The sequence below is a fragment of the Mesoplodon bidens genome, assembly GCF_964165515.1.
Source record: "Mesoplodon bidens genome assembly, chromosome: 4".
NCBI lineage: Eukaryota > Metazoa > Chordata > Mammalia > Artiodactyla > Ziphiidae > Mesoplodon > Mesoplodon bidens.
The window spans coordinates 112,403,324-112,424,642 of NC_138160.1; the positions used below are offsets into that span (position 1 = coordinate 112,403,324).

Below are 21,319 nucleotides of genomic sequence, written 5' to 3' on the forward strand. Positions count from 1 at the left end.
TAAAATATATATACACCTTTGTTTCATTATTTTTAATTACTAAATAGTATTTCATTGAGTTTATATTCTCTAATTTATTTAGCTGACCCACTGTTGATAGTCTTTTAAGTTGTTTCCACGTTTATGTGACTAAAGATAACTCTGTGATTATGAAAGTGATCTCAGGTGGCCTTGGCCTGCAGTGGCTTGAAGAGGATTTCTGTTCCCTGGCCAGGGATTGAAGTCAGGTCGTGGCAGTGAAAGCACCAAGTACTAGCCATTAGACCACCAGGGCCAGTGGGCAGTGACAAGGCCCTGGTCCATTGGCTTTGTAGAAATGAATTTCCACAAAGACATGGAAAGTAGTGAAACAAGTAAAGTGTTTATTAGGAGGAAAAAGAGTACATGTGAATAGACTCACACCGGCGGGCTCAGAGAGAGAGAGTTGCGCCCTCGTGGTAGTTTCAGTCACTTATATGGGACATTTCTTCTGGGTTTACTCTGGCCAGTCATCTTGCTTTTTCTGGCCCTGAGCCTGTATTTGGTTTAACTCAGGGTCCTCCCCTGTGTGCACATGTGTCTCTTAGCCAAGATGGATTCTAGCGAAGAGGCCTGTGGGTAGGTTGACATCACCTACTGTGGGGTGATGCCCCCTCTCTTTTTGGCCCCCGAGGAGCCTTTTTGCGCAACTGTAGTCGGGAAGGTCTCCTTGACCTTGAGAATGAGGAACATGCGGTCTCTTTATCTTTTATCTGGGCAGAGCTCAGCTCCTTGCTCCTTGCTATTCATCTTGGAGTATCTGTCCACAGGGGACAAACTCCAGCTGCTCAGCCTGGGGCCCATCTATCTCCTGCCTCAAATCCCCCATGCGAGACATAAGCCCCAAGAAATCTTTATTGGGAGGATGTAGGGCAAAGGTCTGTCTTCTGTAGCTTCTTCAGGCTGGCATGTGGCTCATAGACCCTACCTAGTTGGGTTCACGGAGCTCTTGCCCTGTCTCATTAAGGGGCCCAGGGTGACTTCTGTTGTTATTCCAGCAGGATCTGTTCCGAGGAATGGCCAGAATCTCTGCATCACCATTATCTTGATGTGAAACTATTGTAATCTGGAAGAGACAAACTTAACAAGCAGATTAAAAAGGCAGGGGCCAAAAACCAATAAAAGAACCATTGTAACCAGTGGCCTAAGGAGCAGGAACCAGGTTATGTTTGGTAACAATTTTGATCCTGGTCCAGATAGAGTCAGTGCTTGGGTTACCCTGTCCAAAGGAATGGAGCCATTTGGCGTGGTCATATATATTTTTGATATCTGCTTCTATTAGCCCAGTGTGATTTGATGTGGGTGTAACGCACTCAGTTAGTTGGACAACCTGACATTAATAGATCTCATTTCTTTTCAGGAGAATAAGCCTGAAACCCATTCTGGACCTGGCACTTTGGGGAGACTTGTAGCCAGGTAGCTAGTTGTTTAGTTTTATCTAAGTAGGTTGTAACCTTTGATGTGGTATTAACACATAAATAACAGGAGCTATTGGTCATCATACATGTCTCTTTTTTTGGTTAATATATGATATAAAGCTATTTCATTGCCTAAAAATAATAATTATAAGAGGAGACCTTTAAATTGTTTATTGTTTTACCTTAAAGTCAATTAAGTCCTCTCTGAGGCTGGATCAAATCAGTCCCTTTTGCCAAGTCAAGCATTTTGCTTTTCAGTTGTCCTTGCTCCTGCATTAGCAGTTTCTCCCTCTTTAGGGGATCATTTATATCAGCATATAAACATGGTCTGGTAGCTCCAGTCTACAAACAGACAAAATCTCCCTTTACTTGCAGATCAACCTCTGGCTACTACTTAGTTCCAGTTTATAGCAAAATTCACAAGAGTTGTGTGTACTGATTGTTTTCACTTTATTGCTTCCCCTTTCCTCCTCAGCCTACTCTGGTTAGATTCTTCTCCTTTTTTTCCCTCACTAAAACTGCTCTTGTAAGGTCACCAGTAATCTCCATACTGCCAGATAAAACAGTTATTTTCTAATTCTCAATAATTTCTTTGCAGATTTGATAGAGTTGGTTTCCCCCTTTTTAAAAAACATTGCTCTCTTGGCTTTCATGACACCATAATCTCATACCTCCTTTTTCCCTGGCCATACTTCAGTCTCCTTTGATGAGTCTACTTTTGCCTGGCTCTTCTTGGGTGATCTCATTCACTCTCATAGCTTTAAGTATTGGTTATGTTGCTCTTGTCTAACACTTGGAAGTGAATTGTCTGAGGAGACACATGTGCTGACAAAGCAAGAGACTTTATTGGCAAGGGGCACCTGGGTGGAGAGCAGTAGGGTAAGGGAACCCAGAAGAACTGCTCAGCCACGTGGCTTGCAGTCTTGGGTTTTATGGTAATAGGGTTAGTTTCCTCGTTGTCTCTGGTCAGTCATTCTAACTCAGGGTCCTTCCTGGTGGTGCACACATCGCTCAGCCAGGATGGATTCCAGCGAGAAGGATTGTGGGAGGTTGGTAGGACATATGGACTGGCGTCTCCTCTCTCCTTTTGACCTTTCCCGAATTCTTCCAGTTGGTGGTAGCTTGTTAGTTCCGCCTTCCTTACCAGGACCTCCTGTTGTAAGATAACTCATGCACGTGGTTACTATAGGGCCTGGTCAGGGCGGGCAGTGTCGGTCAATGGTTCCGCTAACAGTTCTATGCTGAGGAATCCCAAATTTATATATATAGCCCTAACTTCTTTCCTACACTCTAGATATATATGTCCAGCTGTTTGATTATTTAATGGGCATCTCAAATTTAACATATTCAAAATAGAACTCTTGGTTCCGTTCCCCCATCCCTTTCACGTTCTCAAACCTGTTACTACCTTAGTACTCTCCAGTTTAATAAATGATATCATCATCCACATGTTTGCTCATGCAAAAACCTGTGTGCCATCCTTTGAGTGATTCCTTTATCTCATCCTGTTTCTAATTCATAAGCAGTTCTTACCTACTCTTCTAAAATATGTCCAGAATATGTCCCTTCATTCCATCTCTGCTCCTTTCCTGGTCCAAGCCACCACACTTTTCCCTGTGAATTATTCTGGTAGTCTCCAAACTTGTTTTTCCTGCCTCATTCTTTTTTTTTTGGCTGTGCCACATGGCATGTGGGATCTTAGCTGCCCAACCAGGGATCAAACCCATCCCCCCCCTGCAGTGGAAGCACAGAGTCTTAACCACTGGACCCCTGGGAAAGTCCCTCCTGCTTCATTCTTTTTTTTTTCTTTGATAGTAAGAAGTGGATTTATTTAGAGAGAAACTCCTGCCTCATTCTTGAAGTTCTCTTTTTTACATAGCAACAAATTATCTTTAAATATTTATTCATTCATTCAACAGGGAGTGAGTCACTTAAAATGTGAGGGGAGAATATTCCAGTCAGTGTTAATACTAAGTGCAAAGTCCTTGAGATAGGAGCATGTTTGGTGTGTTCAAGGAATCACAAGAAGGAGCAAAATGGTAGGGGAAGACTGGTAGAAAATTAAGTTAGAGTAGTTGAAGGGTCTAGATCTGGTAGGACCTTGGGTTCTAATTTAAATAGGAATCTATTGGAAGATTTTAAGCAAGAAGAAGGCATGATCTGTATTTTTAAGTGATCAGTCTAGCTGCTGAGAGAAGACCGTCTGTAGGTGGCAAGGGTAGAAGTGTGAAGACTAGCAAAGGGGATTTTGTGGTAATCCAGGTGAGAAATATTGGTGGTTAGATTAAGTGGTAATGGTAGAAAGTATGAGAAATGCTTGGATTTGGGCTGTATTTTAAAGGTAGAACCAGCAGTTTAGCTAATGATTTGGGTAGTGATGTATGAGAAAGATAGAAGCATAAAGCAGAGCTCCCAAGTTTTTTGACTTGAGCAAGTAGAAAAATAGTGTAATGAGGAAACACTGGAAAAGGAGGTTTGGATGGCTCTAGTTTAAACATGTAAATTGGGATGGGAATTCCTTGGCGGTCCATTGGTTAGGACACGGCGCTTTCACTGTCAGGGGCCCAGGTTCAGTCCCTGGTTGGGGAACTAAGATTCCACAAGCTGCACGGCACAGTCAAAAAGAAAAAGAAAAAAAAAAAAACCCATGTAAATTGGGGATGTTTGTTAGATATCCAAAGGAGGTGCCCAGTGGGTAAGTAGAAGTATGACCAGGGGAGAGGTTTGAGTTAAAGAAAGAAAATTAGGAATCATTGATGCATACAGTTATAAATGTATGTAGTTAGTCTTAAAGCCTGATGGGATCACATAGGAAGTGAATATAGAGAAGAGATCCAAGACCTAAGCCTAGAGCACATTAGCATTTAGAAATAAGAAAGAGGAGGAGGAGCCGGCAAAAGATGCTAAAAGAACAACTAGTGAAGTAAGGAAAACAGAGAATAGTGTCTTAGAAGACAAAAGAAGAAAGTGTTACAAGAAGGAGGAGTCATCAACTGTGTCAAATATGTCGATAGTTCAGAATAGATAATTAATGAGAACCTACTGTATAGCACAGGGAAATCTACTCAGTGCTCTGTGGTGACCTAAATGTGAAGGAAATCCAAAAAAAAGGGGATATGTGTATACATATAGCTGATTCACTTTGCTGTATAGCAGAAACTAACAAACATTGTAAATCAACTATACTCCAATAAAAATTAAAAAAAGAAATGTCGATAGCTCAAGTAAGAAGCAGGTTTGACTATGGGAAGGCCATTGGTGATCTTGACAAAACCAGTTTTAGTAATCTGAGAAAACAGGAGGTAAGGAAGTGAAACACATAGAATTGTCTTGTGAATTTTGCTATAAGTGGAAAGAGAGATAGGGCAATAGCTGAAAAGGTTTGCAGGATCAAGGAGAGTGTTGGCTATTGTTCTTGTTTTTTTACATACGTATGTATGTATGTATTTTCTGGATGTTTCCATGTTGATTGATGCTCTAGTATCTCTGCCAATCTCATCTATCACTCACCCCTTCCCAAATACTTTCATATTTCTAGAGCTGTTTTTCTCAGCTGTCCACTTATGTCCTCTCTGTGGTTCTTCTGGCCATGGTGGTTTAGCTCTCTTCACTTACTACCCACTTTTCGGCTGCTCTCATTTCCCAGTTCTGAGCTCCCACCCACACTTGCTCATCAACTCTTCTCTCCTGAGTCACTCACACCTCCTACTGTGGATGGAGCCATTCCCCTTATCTGAATTGCCCACATCCCCTCAGTTTTCCCTATATGCTATGTTCTTCTCATTATTTCAATTCCTCTCACCCTCTTATATCTTCAGCTTCTCTTGTCTTTCCTTTTCCCTGTTTTAATTTGACCCTGAACCTAATATTGTTTACCTTGTCTTAAACAAATGCCTGAATTTTTCTGGTTCTCCTCAATAATTTTTCTTACCTGTGTTCATTTGTTTCTATCTTCTTAGGAACTTTGATTTCCATGTTGCTCCATTTGCTTAACTTCCCACTTTTCTCCTTTACTTCTTTCAAACTTTCGGCTACATCAGTCCTTCCATTCTTCCTCTGCTCTAATTTGCATCTCCTCAGTTGACCTGAACCCTCAGAAGCTCATTTCTCTGTTGTCTGCATCTTAAGAGTTTTGTTTTGCTTTTGGCTGATACTGTAAATTGTCTGGATCCTTATTTTTTCAGCTGTTCCTTTATCCCATTTTGCTCCCATATGTTGTGTTCCTAAAAGTGGGAGATACTAGAGCATTTGTAAACTGATAGAAATGACTCTGGATAGAGGGGGAAATTGATGCAAGGGTGAAGATAATCACTGAGCAAAATCCTTGAGTAGGCAAGAAGAGATAGGATCCATTGCTCAGCTGAAGGAGTTAACAGGAGTGCTCAGCTGAAGGAGTTAACAGGAGTGCACGCTGTTTATCCATTGTAAAAGGATGGCAGGCAGAGTATATATGGTAAATTTAGTACTGAGAGAATGAATCAATTCTCTTTTGATTGTTTCTGTATCCTAAGTGGAAAAAAGAAGTGAAATCATTGGCTGAGGGTGGGAGAAGGGGTTGATTGAGGCTAGTAAAAGTGTAAAGTAGTTTTTATCTCAGAGTAAATTGATTAGGGAAGTGTTAAAGGGTTACATGACAGTGTCAGGGGGTCACTTGAGGTTTGTGGGTGAAAATTTATAGGGAGATCAGTCATTATGGTTGTGTTTTTTCAGTTTTGTTCAGCTGCTCAATGGCAAGCACTGAGTAAGCTGGAAAGTTGGATTTAATCAAGGTTGGGCATTTGCCTGGTAAATAAAATGAAGGAAGTGAGAAGCAAGGAATTGACTGTATTCTTAATACATTTACTTATTTGATCAATCCCCCGTATGTAATGAATCTCCTATCACTTCCCTAGAACTCTAACACTCCATACTGGACCAACTCTACCTCCATGTGCAAGCTCTCTTCACCCTGCTTGGGCTGTAACTCCTCATGCTGGCTCTCTCAAATGGACGTTTTCCCATTTTGCTTATGCTCTGACTTCCCATGCAAGGCCACCTCCCATTTCCCACCCATGGACAGCTTACTTACCTTTCTCAATCCCTAATATTCTTTACCAGGTGGCCTCTTGTAGGAATGCCCTCTCTAATCTGGGATCTGAATTACCCTGGCAGGCTTCCCCCGTCACGTGGATTCCTTCCTCAGTGTTGTCAGGCTCTGAATCTCCACATCATGCCTTCTCCCAGTATGGACATCGGCCTCCTCCTCCTGAGCTTGGTCATCCCTACTCAGAGATGCCCTTTTTATCCTGCTTGAACTGACACCCTTGGACTTTTGAAACTCCGTGCCAAGCTATCTCCCCATATGGATACCCTTCTCCGCCTACTCAAGCTCAGTTAGCATGCTTTATGTTGAGCTACCATGTCCCCCCACCTCCAGCCAGCATGGACGTTTACCTTCTTCTGCCCCATATAATGGTTTTACAACTAGATTGTTTGGAAAGAGAAGGACTTATTTTATTTTATTTTATTTATTTTGGATAGAAATTGTTCTAAAGTGTAATACATGTTTCTCTGCCCTAATAAATCAGCTCAATCTAAATTACTCTTTTTGAAGTGACTCTTCCTCAGTAAGAGCATCAACAACAATATTGTGCTTGAAATGCTACAAGATACCCCTTCTCTGAATTACATTTACTATTTTGATACTTAACAGAAAGGTAGATGCCAGGAGAACAAATATGTGTGTTTGGCCTGCTAGTCAGGCACATTGTAAACAAATTAACTCATTTTCTGGTACATAGATGGAAAAATCCTTTGTTTAACTACTGTGGACTAAGACCTCAGCAGCTACTTTCCTTGGGATGAAATTGTTGCAGGAAGGGGGACCCCTTCCAGGGCCTGAGAGGAAGGGAAATGAATTGTCTGAGGAGACACACGTGCTGACAAAGCAAGAGACTTTATTGGCAAGGGGCATCTGGGCGGAGAGCAGTAGGGTGAGGAAACCCAGGAGAACTGCTCAGCCACGTGGCTTGCAGTCTCGGGTTTTTTGGTAATGGCGTTAGTTTCTGGGTTGTCTCTGGCCAATCATTCTGACTCAGTGTGCTTCCTGGTGGCTCATACATTGCTCAGCCAAGATGCAGTCCAGTGAGAAGGATTCTGGGAGGTTGGTAGGACATATGGACTGGTGTCTCCTCTCTCCTTTTGACCTTTCCCGAGTTCTTCCAATTGGTGGTAGCTTGTTTAGTTATGCATTCCTTACCAGGACCTCCTGTTGTAAGATAACTCACGCAAGTGGTTACTATGGGGCCTGACCAGGGTTGGCGGTTTCAGTCAGTGGTTCCCCTAACAAAATGATAGGATCAAGTCCCTGGGCTTGAAAAGCTGAATATCAGTCTCTGGCTACCTCCTAACTGAGATGTCTATATCCTGAATTTCTCCTGGATTACTCTCAGCTTCCTATCTTGCCTCAGTCCAGTCTGTTTACCCTAAAGACAAAATGCTTCTTCTAAAAATGATTATCTTTTGCATGCTTTTCCCCTGGATTAAACCTTTTAGTGATTTTCCATTGCTTTAAGTCCAAAACCCTTAACATGTTTCAGAAAGCTTTTAATTACTGAAACCATTTTCTGTCTTTACTTTCCTTTTCCCTACTTTCTGCACCAAACATTCTGAAATTACTTTAGCCATTCAGTGACTCAGATCTTTTCATCTGCGAACTCTTGCTTATCTCTGTGGGGTCTCAGTTTAAATATTCACTTCCTTTAGAAAACCTTCCCAGAACTCTCCTAAATAGGTTAGATGCCTCTACTTTGTGCTCCCAAAGCAACCTGTACTTCTCTTATGATGATGTTTAACATTCCTTTCTCTACTCTTTGTTTAACTTCTCTGTCTTCCATGCTTCAAAGGGAAAAACTGTCATTTTGGGGCTTCCCTGGTGGCCCAGTTGTTAAGAATCTGCCTGCCAATACAGGGAACACCGGTTCGAGCCCTGGTCCGGGAAGATCCCACATGCTGCGGAGCAACTAAGCCCATGTGCCACAACTACTGAGCCTGTGCTCTAGAGCCCGCGAGCCACGACTACTGAGCCCGCGTGCCACAGCTACTGAAGCCTGTGCTCCTAGAGCCTATGCTCTGCAACAAGAGAAGCCACTGCAAGATGGGAATAAAGGTGCAGACCTACTAGAGAATGGACTTGAGGATACGGGGAGGGGGAAGGGTAAGCTGTGACAAAGTGAGAGAGTGGCATGGACATATATACACTACCAAACGTAAAATAGATAGCTAGTGGGAAGCAGCCGCATAGCACAGGGAGATCAGCTAGGTGGTCTGTGACCACCTAGAGGGATGGGATAGGGAGGGTACAAGGGAGGGAGAGGCAAGAGGGAAGAGATATGGGAACATATCTCTTATACAGATATGTATAACTGATTCACTTTGTTATAAAGCAGAAACTAACACACCATTGTAAAGCAATTATACTCCAATAAAGAGGTAAAAAAAAAATTTTAAAAAAGTTTATGTAGAACTGACTCTATTTCCTCCTAAAATGTTTTGTACAACTCACCAGTAAAATCATCACAACCTTAAGTTCTTGTTAAGTTTTTAACTGCAAATCAATTTCTTTAGTAGGCATATTTCTTCTTGAGTAAACTTTGGTAGCTTATGTTCTTAAAAGAATTTGTCCATTTCATCTAAGTTACTGATTTTATTGGCATAAACCTGCCAGTATTCCCTTATTACCTACATAATGTCTGTAGGATCCGCAGTGATGTTGCCTCTTTCATTCCTAATATTGGTAATTTATGGCATTTTTATCACTTTGCTTAGAGGCTTATTCATTTTATTGATTCTTTTTTTTTTTAAAAAAAGAATCATCTTATGGTTTCACTGGTTTTCTCTGTCTCTGTATTCTATATCACTGACTTTTGCTCTTATCTTTAATTTCTCTCCTTTACTTATTTTGGGGTGCATGTATCCTTTCGAATCATGGTTTTCTCCAGATATATGCCCAAGAGTGGGATTGTTGGATCATATGGTAGCTCTATTTTTAGTTTTTTAAGGAAGCTCCATACTGTTCTTCATAGTGGCTGTACCAATTTACATTCCCATCAACAGTGTAGGAGGGTTTCCTTTTCTCCACACCCTCTCCAGCATTTATTGTTTCTAGACTTTTTGATGATGACCATTCTGACCAGTGTGAGATGATACCTCATTGTAGTTTTGATTTTCATTTCTCTAATAATTAGTGATGATGGGCATCTTTTCATGTGTCTGATGGCCATCTGTATGTCTTTTTTTTTTCATTGAAGTATAGTTGATTTACAATGTTGTGTTAACTGCTGTACAACAAGGTGATTCAGTTATACATACATACATATATATATATATACACATTCTTTTTTTAATATTCTTTTCCATTATGGTTTATCATAGGATACTGTATGTAGTTCTCTGTGCTATGCAGTAGGGCCTTGTTGTTTATCCATTCTATATATTAAAGCTTACATCTGCAAACCCCAACCTCCCACTCCATCCCTCCTCCAACCCCCTCCCCCTTGGCAACCACCAGTCTGTTCTCATGTCCATGATTCTGTTTCTATTTCATAGATAGGTTCATTTGTATCATATTTTATTTATTATTATTATTACTTTTTAAAATTAATTTAATTTTTTATTTTTGGCTGTGTTGGGTCTTAGTTGCTGTGCGCAGGCTTTCTCTAGTTGCAGCGAGCGGGGGTTACTCTTTGTTGTGGTGCATGGGCTTCTCATTGCAGTGGCTTCTCTTGTTGTGGAGCATGGGCTCTAGGTGCATGGGCTTCAGAAGGTGTGTCATGCAGGCTCAGTAGTGTGGCTCACAGGCTCTAGAGCGCAGGCTCAGTAGTTGTGGCACACGGGCTTAGGTGCTCTGTAGCATGTGGGATCTTCCCGCACCAGGGGTCGAACCAGTGTCCCCTGCATTGGCAGGCGGATTCTTAACCACTGCGCCAACAGGGAAGTCCCTGTATCATATTTTAGATTCCAAATATAAGTGATATCATATGGTATTTGTCTTTCTCTTTCTGACTTACTTCACTTAGTATGATAATCTCTAGTTGCATCCATATTGCTGCAAATGGCATTATTTCATTCTTTTTTATGGCAGAGTAGTATTCCGTGGTATATATGTACTACATCTTCTTTATCCATTCATCTGTCGATGGACATTTAAGTTGTTTTTATGTCTTGGCTATTGTGGATATTGCTGCTGTGAACATTGGGATATGTGTATCGTTTTGAATTATAATTTTGTCTGTGTATATGCCCAGGAGTGGGATTGCTGGATCATATGGTAATTCTATTTTTAGTTTTCTGAGGAACCTCCATACTGTTTTCCACAGTGGCTGCACTAACTTACATTTCCACCAACAGTGTAGGAGGATTCCCTTTTCTCCACATCCTCTCCAGCATTTGTTATTTGTAGACTTTTTAGTGATGGCCATTTTGACTGGTGTGAGGTGGTACCTCATTGTAGTTTTGATTTGCATTTCTCTGATAATTAGCAGTGTTGAGCATCTTTTCATGTGCCTATTGACCATCTGTATTTCTTCTTTGAAGAAATGTCTATTTAGGTCTTCTGCTCATTTTTGGATTGGGTTGTTTTTTTCTGTTGTTGAGATGTATGAGCCATTTGTATATTTTGGAAATTAAACCCTTGTCAGTTGCATTGTTTGCAAATATTTTCTCCCATTCTGTAGGTTGTCTTTTCGTTTTGTTTATGGTTTCCTTTGCTGTGCAAAAGCTTGTAAGTTTGATTAGGTCCCGTTTGTTTATTTTTGTTTTTATTTCTATTACCTTGGGAGATTGACCTAAGAAAACATTGTTACAGTTTATGTCAGAGAATGTTTTGCCTGTGTTCTCTTCTAGGAGTTTTATGGTGTCATGTCTTATGTTAAGTCATTAAGCCGTTTTGAGTTTATTTTTGTGTATGGTGAGAGGGTGTGTTCTAACTTCATTGATTTACATATGGCTGTCCAGCTTTCCCACCACTTGCTGAAGAGACTGTCTTTTTCCCATTGTATATTCTTGTCTCCTTTGTCGAAGATTAATTGACCGTAGGTGTGTGGGTTTATTTTTGAGCTCTCTATTCTGTTCCATTGATCCATATATCTGTTTTGGTGCAAATACCATGCTGTTTTGCTTACTGTAGCTTTGTAGTATTGTCTGATATCTGGAAGGGTTATGCCTCCTACTTTGTTCTTTTTCTTCAGTATTGCTTTGGCAATTCTGGGTCTTTTATGGTTCCATATGAATTTTAGGATTATTTTTTCTAGTTCTGTGAAAAATACCATGGGTAATTTGATAGGGATTGCATTAAATCTGTAGATTGCTTTGGGTAGTGTGGCCGTTTTAACAGTAATCTTCCAATTCAAGAGCCTGGGATATCTTTCATTTCTTTGAATAATCTTCAGTTTCCTACAATTAATGTTTTATAGTTCTCAATGTATAAGTCTTTTACCTCCTTGGTGAGGTTTATTCCTAAGTATTTTATTTTTGGGGTTCCGATTTTATTTTATTTTATTTTATTATTATTTAAAAAATTTATTTATTCATTCATTTTTGGCTGCATTGGGTCTTCGTTGCTGCGTTCCAGCTTTCTCTAGTTGTGGCGAGAGGGGCCTACTCTTTGTTGCAGTGTGTGGGCTTCTCATTGTGGCTTCTCTTGTTTGCAGAGCAGGAGCCATAGGTGCACGGGTTTCAGTAGTTGCAGCATATGGGCTCAGTAGTTGTGGCTCGCGGGTTCTAGAGCACAGGCTTAGTAGTTGTGGCGCATGGGCTTAGTTGCTCTGCGGCATGTGGGATCTTCCCGGACCAGGGATCGAACCCGTGTCCCCTGCGTTGGCAGGTGGATTCTTAACCGCTGCGCCACCAGGGAAGTCCTGGGGTTACAATTTTAAAAGGTATTTTTTTTTACATTACCTTTTTGATATTTCATTGTTGATGTAAAGAAATGCAACTGATTTCTGTATGTTAATCTTGTATCCTGCTACCTGGCTGAATTTATCAGTTCTAGCAGGTTTTGTGTGGAGTCTTTAAGGTTTTCTATATATATTATCATCTGCATATAATGACAATTTTACCTCTTGCCATTTGGATACCTTTTATTTCTTTTTCTTGTCTGATTGCTGTGGTTAGGACTTCCAATACGACGTTGAATAAAAGAGATGAGAATGGGCATCCTTGTTATTTATTTATTTTTTATTTGGCTGCACCGGGTCTTAGTTGTGGCACTCGGGATCTTTGTTGCGGCATGTAGGATCTTTAGTTGCAGCATGCGAACTCTTAGTTGTGGCATGTGGGATCTTGTTCCCTGACCAGGGATTGAACCTGGGCCCCCTACATAGGGAGTGCAGAGTCTTAGCCACTGGACCACCAGGGAAGTCATCTGGGCATCCTTGTCTTGTTCCAGATTTTAGTATGAAGGCTTTCAGCTTTTCACCGTTGAGTATTATATTGGCTGTGGGTTTGTCATAAATAGTTTTTATTATGTTCCCTGTGTACCTACTTTGGTAAGACTTTTTGTCATGAATGGATGTTGAATTTTGTCAAATGCTTTTTCTGCATCTATTGAGATGACATGTGTTTTTTGTCTTTTCTTTTGTTTATGTGGTGTATCACATTGATTGATTTGTGTATGTTGAACCAACCTTGGGAACTTGGGATATATCCCACTTGATCATGGTGTATGATCTTTTTATGTGTTGTTGGATTTGGTTTGCTAATATTTTGTTGAGAATTTTTGTATCTCTATTCACCAAAGATATTGGCCTGTAATTTTCTTTTTTGGTGTTGTCTTTGGTTTTGGTATCAGGGTGATGGTCACTTTATAGAATGTCTTTGGGAGTGTTCCCTTCTCTTCCATTTTTTGGAAGAGTTAAAGAAGGATAGGTATAAGTTCTTTGTATGTTTGGTGGAATTCTCTTGTGAAGCCATCTGGTCCTGGACTTTTGTTTGTAGGGAGTTTTTTAATTACACATTCTATTTCACTTCTAGTGATCGGTCTGTTCAAATGATCTATTGCTTCTGGATTCAATTTTGGTAGACTGTGTTTCTAGAAACTCGTCCATTTCTTCTAGGTTGTTGAATTTGTTGGCATATAATTGTTCATAGTACTCCCTATGGTTTTTTGAATTTCTGTGGTATCAGCTGTTATGTTTCCTTTTTCATTTCTTACTTTGTTTATTTGGGTTCTCTCTCTTTTCTTCTTGGTGAGCCTGGCCAGAGGTTTGTCAATCTTATTTATCCTTTCAAAGAACCAGCTCTTGGTTTTCTTGATTTTTTTTTCTATTGCGTTTTAGATCTCTATTTTATTTATTTTCTCTCTGATCTTTATTATTTCCTTCCTCCTTTCAACTTAAGGTTTTGTTTGTTCTTTTTCTTATTTTTTTAAGTGGTAGGTTTATGTTGTTTATTTGAGATTTTTCTTGTTTTTTTTGAGGAAGGAATGTATTGCTATGAACTTCCCTCTAAGAACTGCTTTTGCTGCATCCCATAGTTTTTGTATGGTTGTGTTTTCATTGTCTTTTGTCTCAAGGTATTTTTTAGTTTCCTCTTTGATTTCATTGTTGACACATTGGTTTTTTAGTAGCATGTTGTTTAGTCTCCATGTAATTGTTTTTTTCTCTTTCTTTTTCTGTGGTTAATTTCTAGTTCCATGCTGTTGTGGTCAGAAAAGATGCTTGAGATAATTTCTATATTCTTAAATTTGTTGAGGCTTGTTTTGTGCCAGAATATGTGGTCAATCCTAGAGAATGTTCCATGTGCACTTGAAAAGAACGTATATTCTGGGGTTTTTTTGGATGTAATGTCCAAATATCAGTTACGTCTAACTGTTTTACTGTATTATTTAGGATTTCTGTTGCCTTATTGATTCTCTGCCTGCGAGATCTGTCTATTGATTTGAGTGGGGTGTTAAAGTCTTACTATTATTGTAGTCCTGTCAGTCTCTTCCTTTGTGTCTCGTAGTAGTAATTTTCTGTATCTGCATGCTCCTGTATTAGGTGCGTGTATGTTGACGAGTGTAAAATACTCTTCATGTATTCTTCCTTTTATCATTATATAGTGTCCTTCTTTATCTTTCTTTATGGCTTTTGTTTTAAAGTTATTTTGTCTGATATAAGTATTGCGACCCCTGGTTTCTTGTCATTTCCGTTAACATGAAATGTCTTTTTCTGTCCCCTCACTTTCAATCTGTGTGTGTCCTTTGTGGTAGGGTGGGTCTGTTATAGGCAGCGTATTGTAGGCTATTGTTTTTTTATCCAGTCTGCCACTCTGTGTTGTTTGATTGGAGCATTTAGTCCATTGACATTTAAAGTCATTATTGATAGGTATGTATTTATTGCCATTTTAAACCTTGTTTTCCTGTTGATTTTATATTTCTTCTTTGTCCCTTTCTGTTTCTTCTTTTGTAGTTTGATGGTTTTCTTTTGTATTATACTTATGTTCTCTTCTTTTTCATTTTTGTGAATCCATTATATGTTTTTGATTTGTGCTTACCTTCTTTTTCAAGTATGTTAACCCCTTCCTATATCGGTTGGGTTGGCCAAAAAATGCCTTCGGTTTTTAAGTGAAAATAAAAGACACATTTTTCAGTTTCACAAGAACGTTATTGAACAATGTAGTCACCCTTTTGTTCCACTACCTAGTGCCATTTTTCAGGCAACTTCGTAATTCCATCTTCCCAAGACTTTTTATCTTTTTTGTGTGTGTGTGTGGTACGCGGGCTTCTCACTGCTGTGGCCTTTCCCGCTGTGGAGCACAGGCTCTGGATGCGCAGGCTCAGCGGCCATGGCTCACGGGCCTAGCCACTCTGCGGCATGTGGGATCTTCCCGGACCGGGGCACAAACCCGTGTCCCCTGCATCAGCAGGCGGACTCTCAACCACTGCGCCACCAGGAAAGTCCAACTTTTTATCTTTTTGAGCAAAGAACTGTTCCAGGTGCCTTTTACAGTCTTCCAGGGAATTGAAATTTTTTCCATTAAGAGAATTTTGTAAAGACCGAAATAAACGAAATCTAAAGGTGCACTCACTGTCTGGTGAATACAGCGGATGAATCAGAACTTCCCAGCCAAGCTGTAACAGTTTTTGCCTGGTCATCAAAGAAACATGTGGTCTTGTGTTATCCTGATGGAAGATCATATGTTTTCTGTTGACTAATTCTGGACGCTTTTCATTGAGTGCTTTCTGTTGGTCTAATTGGGAGCAGTACTTGTTGGAATTAATTATTTGGTTTTCTGGGAGGAGCTCATAATAGAGGACTCCCTTTCAGTCCTACAGTATTCACAACATCACCTTCTTTGGATGAAGGCTGGCCTTTGGTGTGGTTGGTGGTGGTTCATTTCGCTTGCCCCACGATCTCTTCTGTTCCACACTATTGTACAGTATCCACTTTTCATTGCCCATCACTGTTTGTTTTAAAAATAGAATGTTTTCATTAAGTTTAAGTAGAGAATCGCATGCAGAAATACAGTCAAGAAGGTTTTTTTTCACTTAACTTATGTGGAACCCAAACATCAAAGCAATTCACATAACCAAGCTGGTGCAGATGATTTTCAGTGCTTGATTTGGATATTTTGAGTATGTCGGCTGTCTCCTGCATGATATAATGTTGATTGTTCTCAATTAATTTTTTGATTTGATCACTATCAACTTGGCCCGCCTGACCGTGGAGCATCGTCCAGCAAGAAATCTCCGGCACAAAACTTCGCAAACCACTTTTGACACGTTCAGTCAGTCACAGCACCTTCTCCATACGCTGCACAAATCTCTTTTTGCGTTTTGGTTGCGTTTTTACCTTTCTTGAAATAATAAAGCACAGTATACTGAAAGTGTTGCTTTTTCTCTTCCATCTTCAATATTAAATGGCTACACAAAAATTCACCAATTTTGAGAAGTCTTTTTTTAAATGCACGCTGATATGACAACTGTCACATACAATCTAACAAAATTGTCTTGAATGAAGTTAAAGAGAGCTAAGTGCTACTAGAGCCATCTTACAGAAAAAAACGAATGAACCTTTTGGCCAACCCAATATTTCCCTTAGACTGGTAGTCATATAAGCTCAAACACATAGTAGGAAAAAAAAATCTATATTTTCTTACTCTTCTCTTCATATTATGATTTTGGTGTCCTCTTTTACATCTTCATGATCATTCTTTTGCTCTTCATTGTGGTTATCATCACTTTCACAGAAATATTTTGATTTTTTTTGATTTTTTTTTTTAATCTGTGTACTGGCTTATTTAAGTGATTTACTTTCCAATTGTGATTTTCTCTTTCCTGTAGATTCTTCTTTTTTATTTAGAGAAGACCTTTCAATATTTCCTTTAGGGTAGGTTTAGTATTGCTGTATTCTTTAGTTTTTGCTTTTCTGAGAAATTCTTTACCTCTCTATTCTTTTTTAATTTATTTATTTTATTTATTTTTATTTTTGGCTGTGTTGGGTCTTCGTTGCTGAGCACGGGCTTTCTCTAGTTGTGGTGATGGAGGGCTGCTCTTCGTTGCAGTGTACAGGCTTCTCGTTGTGGTGGCTTCTTGTTGTGGAGCACGGGCTCTAGGTGCGCGGGCTTCAGTAGTTGTGGCTTTTGAGGTCTAGAGTGCAGGCTCAGTAGTTGTGGCACATGGGCTTGGTTGATCCGCCGCATGTGGGATCTTCCCAGACCGGAGCTCAAACCCGTGTCCCCTGCATTGGCAGGCGGATTATTAACCACTGCGCCACCAGGGAAGCCCTCCTTCTGTTTTAAATGATAATCTTGCTGGGTAGAGTATCCTAGGTTGCACGTTTTTCCCTTTCAGGACTTTGAATATGTCTTGCCACTCCCTTTTGGCCTGCAGTGTTTCTGTAGAGAAATCTGCTGATAGCCTTGTGGAGTCCACTTGTAATTAACTCTTTGTTTTTCTTTTGCTGCCTTTAAAATCCTCTCTTTGTCTTTAAATTTTGCCATTTTTATTATGATATGTCTTGATGTAGGTCTGTTTGGGTTTATCTTGTTTGGAACCCTCTGTGCTTCCTGAACCTGCATATCTGTTTCCTTCTTTAGGTTTGGGAAGTTTTCAGCCATAATTTCTTCAAATACATTTTTGATCCACTTTTCTCTTTCTCCTTCTGGGATCCCTGTTATGTGTAGATTGGAATGCTTTATATTATCCCATAGGTCTCTTATGTTGCTTTCTTTTTTTTTTTTTTTTTTTTTTGATCTGGCTTTCTGTCTGCTGTCCTGATTGGGTGGTTTCTGTTATTCTATCTTCCAGGTCAGTTATTTGTTCTTCTGCATTGTTCATTCTGCTATTCATTGCTTTTAGCTCAGCTTTTGTCTCTGCAAATGAGTTTTCTAATTTTTCTTGGTTCTTCTTTATAGCTTCTTGTTCCTTTTTACAGTATTCTACATTTTCATCAATAGTCTTTCTTAATTCTTTTAGTATTTTCATTATCTCCTTTTTGAAACTGGTGTCTATTAGAAGAGGTGTGTTTCATTGTTCTTTCAGGGGAATTCTCTTGGTCTTTGGGAGTGGTTGCTGTGCTTCTTCATTTTATTTATACTTCTCTTACTTTGTGAGTTTAGGAGAAACAATTATATACTGTGGTTGTGGAGGGCTATTTATATGTGGGGGTGTTCCTCTGTAGCTTGTGTGAGTTTAATATATTTGGTGCAAGGGCTCTTTTTAGTATGGATGCCTATCGCCTCTTTCCTCAGCATATGCTTGTTGTTATTTCCTTGATAGCAGGTGTGCAGATGCGGCAGCTCGTGCCTGGTCCTCAGGTTTGTGGTGGCGGCTCAGGGACACCCTAAGAGCATATCATGGGAATTGAGGTGGCTTGTGACCACTCCTGGAGTCCAGGCAGGCAGTGGCAGGGCCTCAGGACCACTCCTGGGGTCCTGGAGGGAGGCAGCGAGGCTCGCAACCCCTCCTGGGGTCTGGAGTGGAGGCAGTGGGGGCTTGCGACCACTCCTGGCATCTGGACGGGTAGTGGCAGTGGGTTGCAACCACTCCTGAGTTCTGGGAGGGAGGCAGCGGGGGCCAGGAGACCACTCCTGGAGCCCGTGCAGGCAGTGTCGTGCCCTCTGAGACCACACGCACAGGGAAAAAGGCTACATCTGGGTCCTGCCCCTCCTCTCATGCACCCCCAAAACAATGGCAACGGGCCTCTAAGGCAGCCCAGGCTTCCTCTGAGTACACCCTCAGTTGCGCTCACACTGGATTTCAGTCCCCCTGCAGGCTGTTTCCACACAGCCAACCCTAGTCCTCTCTCTGGTTCTGATCTCCGAATCCAGAGTTCCATCACCCAGCCCCTGCCCACACTGGTGGAAGAGTGTCTCAGGCTAGGGAGTGCAGGGTGGCAGCACTGACCATCTGTGTAGTTCTCCCTCTGCTCTGGCTGCCACAAACCCAGTGCTGCATTCACTTATGAGGCTCAGAAACTCCCCTTCTGTCCTAGCCAATCTCTCCACTGGTGAGGGAGTTCCCAGGGTACAGGAACCTTTCCTCTTTCACAGCTCCCTCCCAGGGGCCCAATTCCTTTCTCGCTTTTTTTTTCTTTTTTCCTACCTGCTTACTGGAGATTTTCTTTCCGTTTCAACAGTCTGAGGTCTTCTGCCAGCTTACAGTAGATATTCTGTGAGAATCATTCCACGTGTAGATGTATTTTTGATGTATTTATGGGAGAAGGGGAGCTTCATGTCCTATTACTCCACCATCTTGATCACTCCTCTGTGTGTCTTCTTTAGAGAAGTGTCTAGTTAGATTTTCTGCCCTTTTTTTTTTTTTAAGAAGATGTTGGGGATAGGAGTTAATTAATTAATTAATTAATTATTGCTGTGTTGGGTCTTCATTTCTGTGCAAGGGCTTTCTCTAGTTGTGGCAAGTGGGGGCCACTCTTCATCGTGGTGAGCGGGCCTCTCACTATCACCGCCTCTCTTGTTGTGGAGCACAGGCTCCAGATGCGCAGGCTCAGTAGTTGTGGCTCACGGGACTAGTTGCTCCACGGCATGTGGGATCCTCCCAGACCAGGGCTCGAACCTGTGTCCCCTGCATTGGCAGGCAGATTCTCAACCACTGCGCCACCAGGGAAGCCCTCTGCCCATTTTTTGATTGGGTTGTTTGTTGATATTGAGCTGTTGAGCTGTCTGTATATTTTGGAGATTAATCCCTTGTCAGTCACATCATTTGCAAATATTTTCTCCAATTCTGTGGGTTGTCTTTTCCTTTGTTTATGGTTTCCTTTGCTGTGAAAAAGTTTGAAGTTTTATTAGGTCCCATTTGTTTATTTTTGTTTTTATTTTCATTACTCTAGGAGGCGGATGCAAAAAGATATTGCTGTGGTTTATGTCAAAGAGTGTTCTGCCTATGTTTTTCTCTAAGAGTTTTATAGTGTCCAGTCTTACATTTAGGTCTTTGATCCATTTTGAGTTTATTTTTGTGTATGGTGTTAGAGAATGTTCTAATCTCATTCTTTTAGATGTGGCTCACCAGTTTTCACAGCACCACTTATTAAAGAGACTTTTTTCCACTGTATATTCTTGCCTTCTTTTTTGTAGATTAATTGACCATAGGTGTGTGGGTTTATTTTTGGTCTTTCTATCCTGTTCTGTTGATCTGTAAGTCTGTCTTTGCGCCAGTACCATACTGCTTTGATTTCTGTAGCTTTATAGCGTAGTCTGAAGTCAGGGAGCCTGATTCCTCCAGCTCTGTTTTTCTTTCTCAAGATTGCTTTGGCTATTCAGTGTCTTTCTGTATTTTGAATGATATGTAATCTCATTTATTTTGGTTGTTTTTCTTTTGTTTTTTCATTTTTGATGATTAAGATTGCCTATATATTTTCTTTCAGAACTAATGTTCTGATACTTACTAAGGTAGCATAATTTTTCTCTCTTTACCTTCAAAGGTTGCTCAAGAAACAGATGTTAGAGCACAGATTCGTCTGCAGTTTCGTGATGTCAATGGAGAACTTGTAGCTGTGCAGAGATCTATGGTTTGTACTCAGAAAAGCAAAAAGACAGAATTTAAAACCCTGGAAGGAGTCATTACTAGAACAAAGTAGGTGTTTATCATATATTTGAATTATCTGTTCATTTTTTTGTCTTTAGGTCTATAAAACTATGTTTTTTCCTACTACTTTAAGTTTATTTTAGGGGAGCTTATTAATTTTTTAACGAACTTTACCTTTAGAGCTGTTTTAGTTTCTCAGCACAACTGAGCAGAAAGTAGAGATCCACCTTGACTCTACACCTGCGCAGCCTTGTCCACTATCAACATCTAATTTTTTATTTGATACGATTTATCAGTTAAACAGAATGATCCCATTAAAGACTTAATGATAATGCTCCACTCCTTTGAGTAATTTATGGACAGTTGCTGACTTGAAGGTGCATAATCACTCATATATAGATTGAATGAATGAAAAGTGCTAGTAATCATGTCTATAGGGAAGGATGAGATAAGCAGACAGGTCCCTTTCAACTGTTGTCATTCTGTTAAGGGCAGATATCATATTGTAATGGGTATGTATATTGGAATTAGGTAGGCTGCCCTGAATTCATGGCTTTATCCTTGTTGAGCAAATTACTTATCAACTTATCCCTCCCTTTCATTTATTCATTTGTTAAACTAATTAAATAATTTCTTTATTTAACCAATAATGTGTCACACCTGTTATGTGCTAGATACACTGTACTAGCTACTGGCTTTTAAACATACTCAGGTCTCTCCCACAACCTCAGATTTCATTTCACTCCAGTTACGGTCTGTCTCCATCTTCCCCTTTACAGGCAATTTTTTCAAAAGAGTTGTTGATACTCACTGTCTCCATTTCTTGACTTCCTCCTGACTCCTACTCTAGCCCCATTCTTGTACTGAAAGAGCTCCAACT

The 21,319-nt window shown here is 40.3% G+C and overlaps 1 protein-coding gene across 1 annotated transcript in view; it reads left to right on the forward strand.

The window, feature by feature from the left end:
* RAD50 (RAD50 double strand break repair protein) overlaps nt 1-21,319 on the forward strand; it is a 103,807-nt gene that overhangs the window by 4,337 nt on the left and 78,151 nt on the right. Inside the window, exon 3 of the mRNA XM_081230591.1 lies at nt 20,336-20,487. Within this exon, the coding sequence (XP_081086717.1) occupies nt 20,336-20,487 (152 nt within the window). The remainder of the gene's footprint in view (nt 1-20,335; nt 20,488-21,319) is intronic.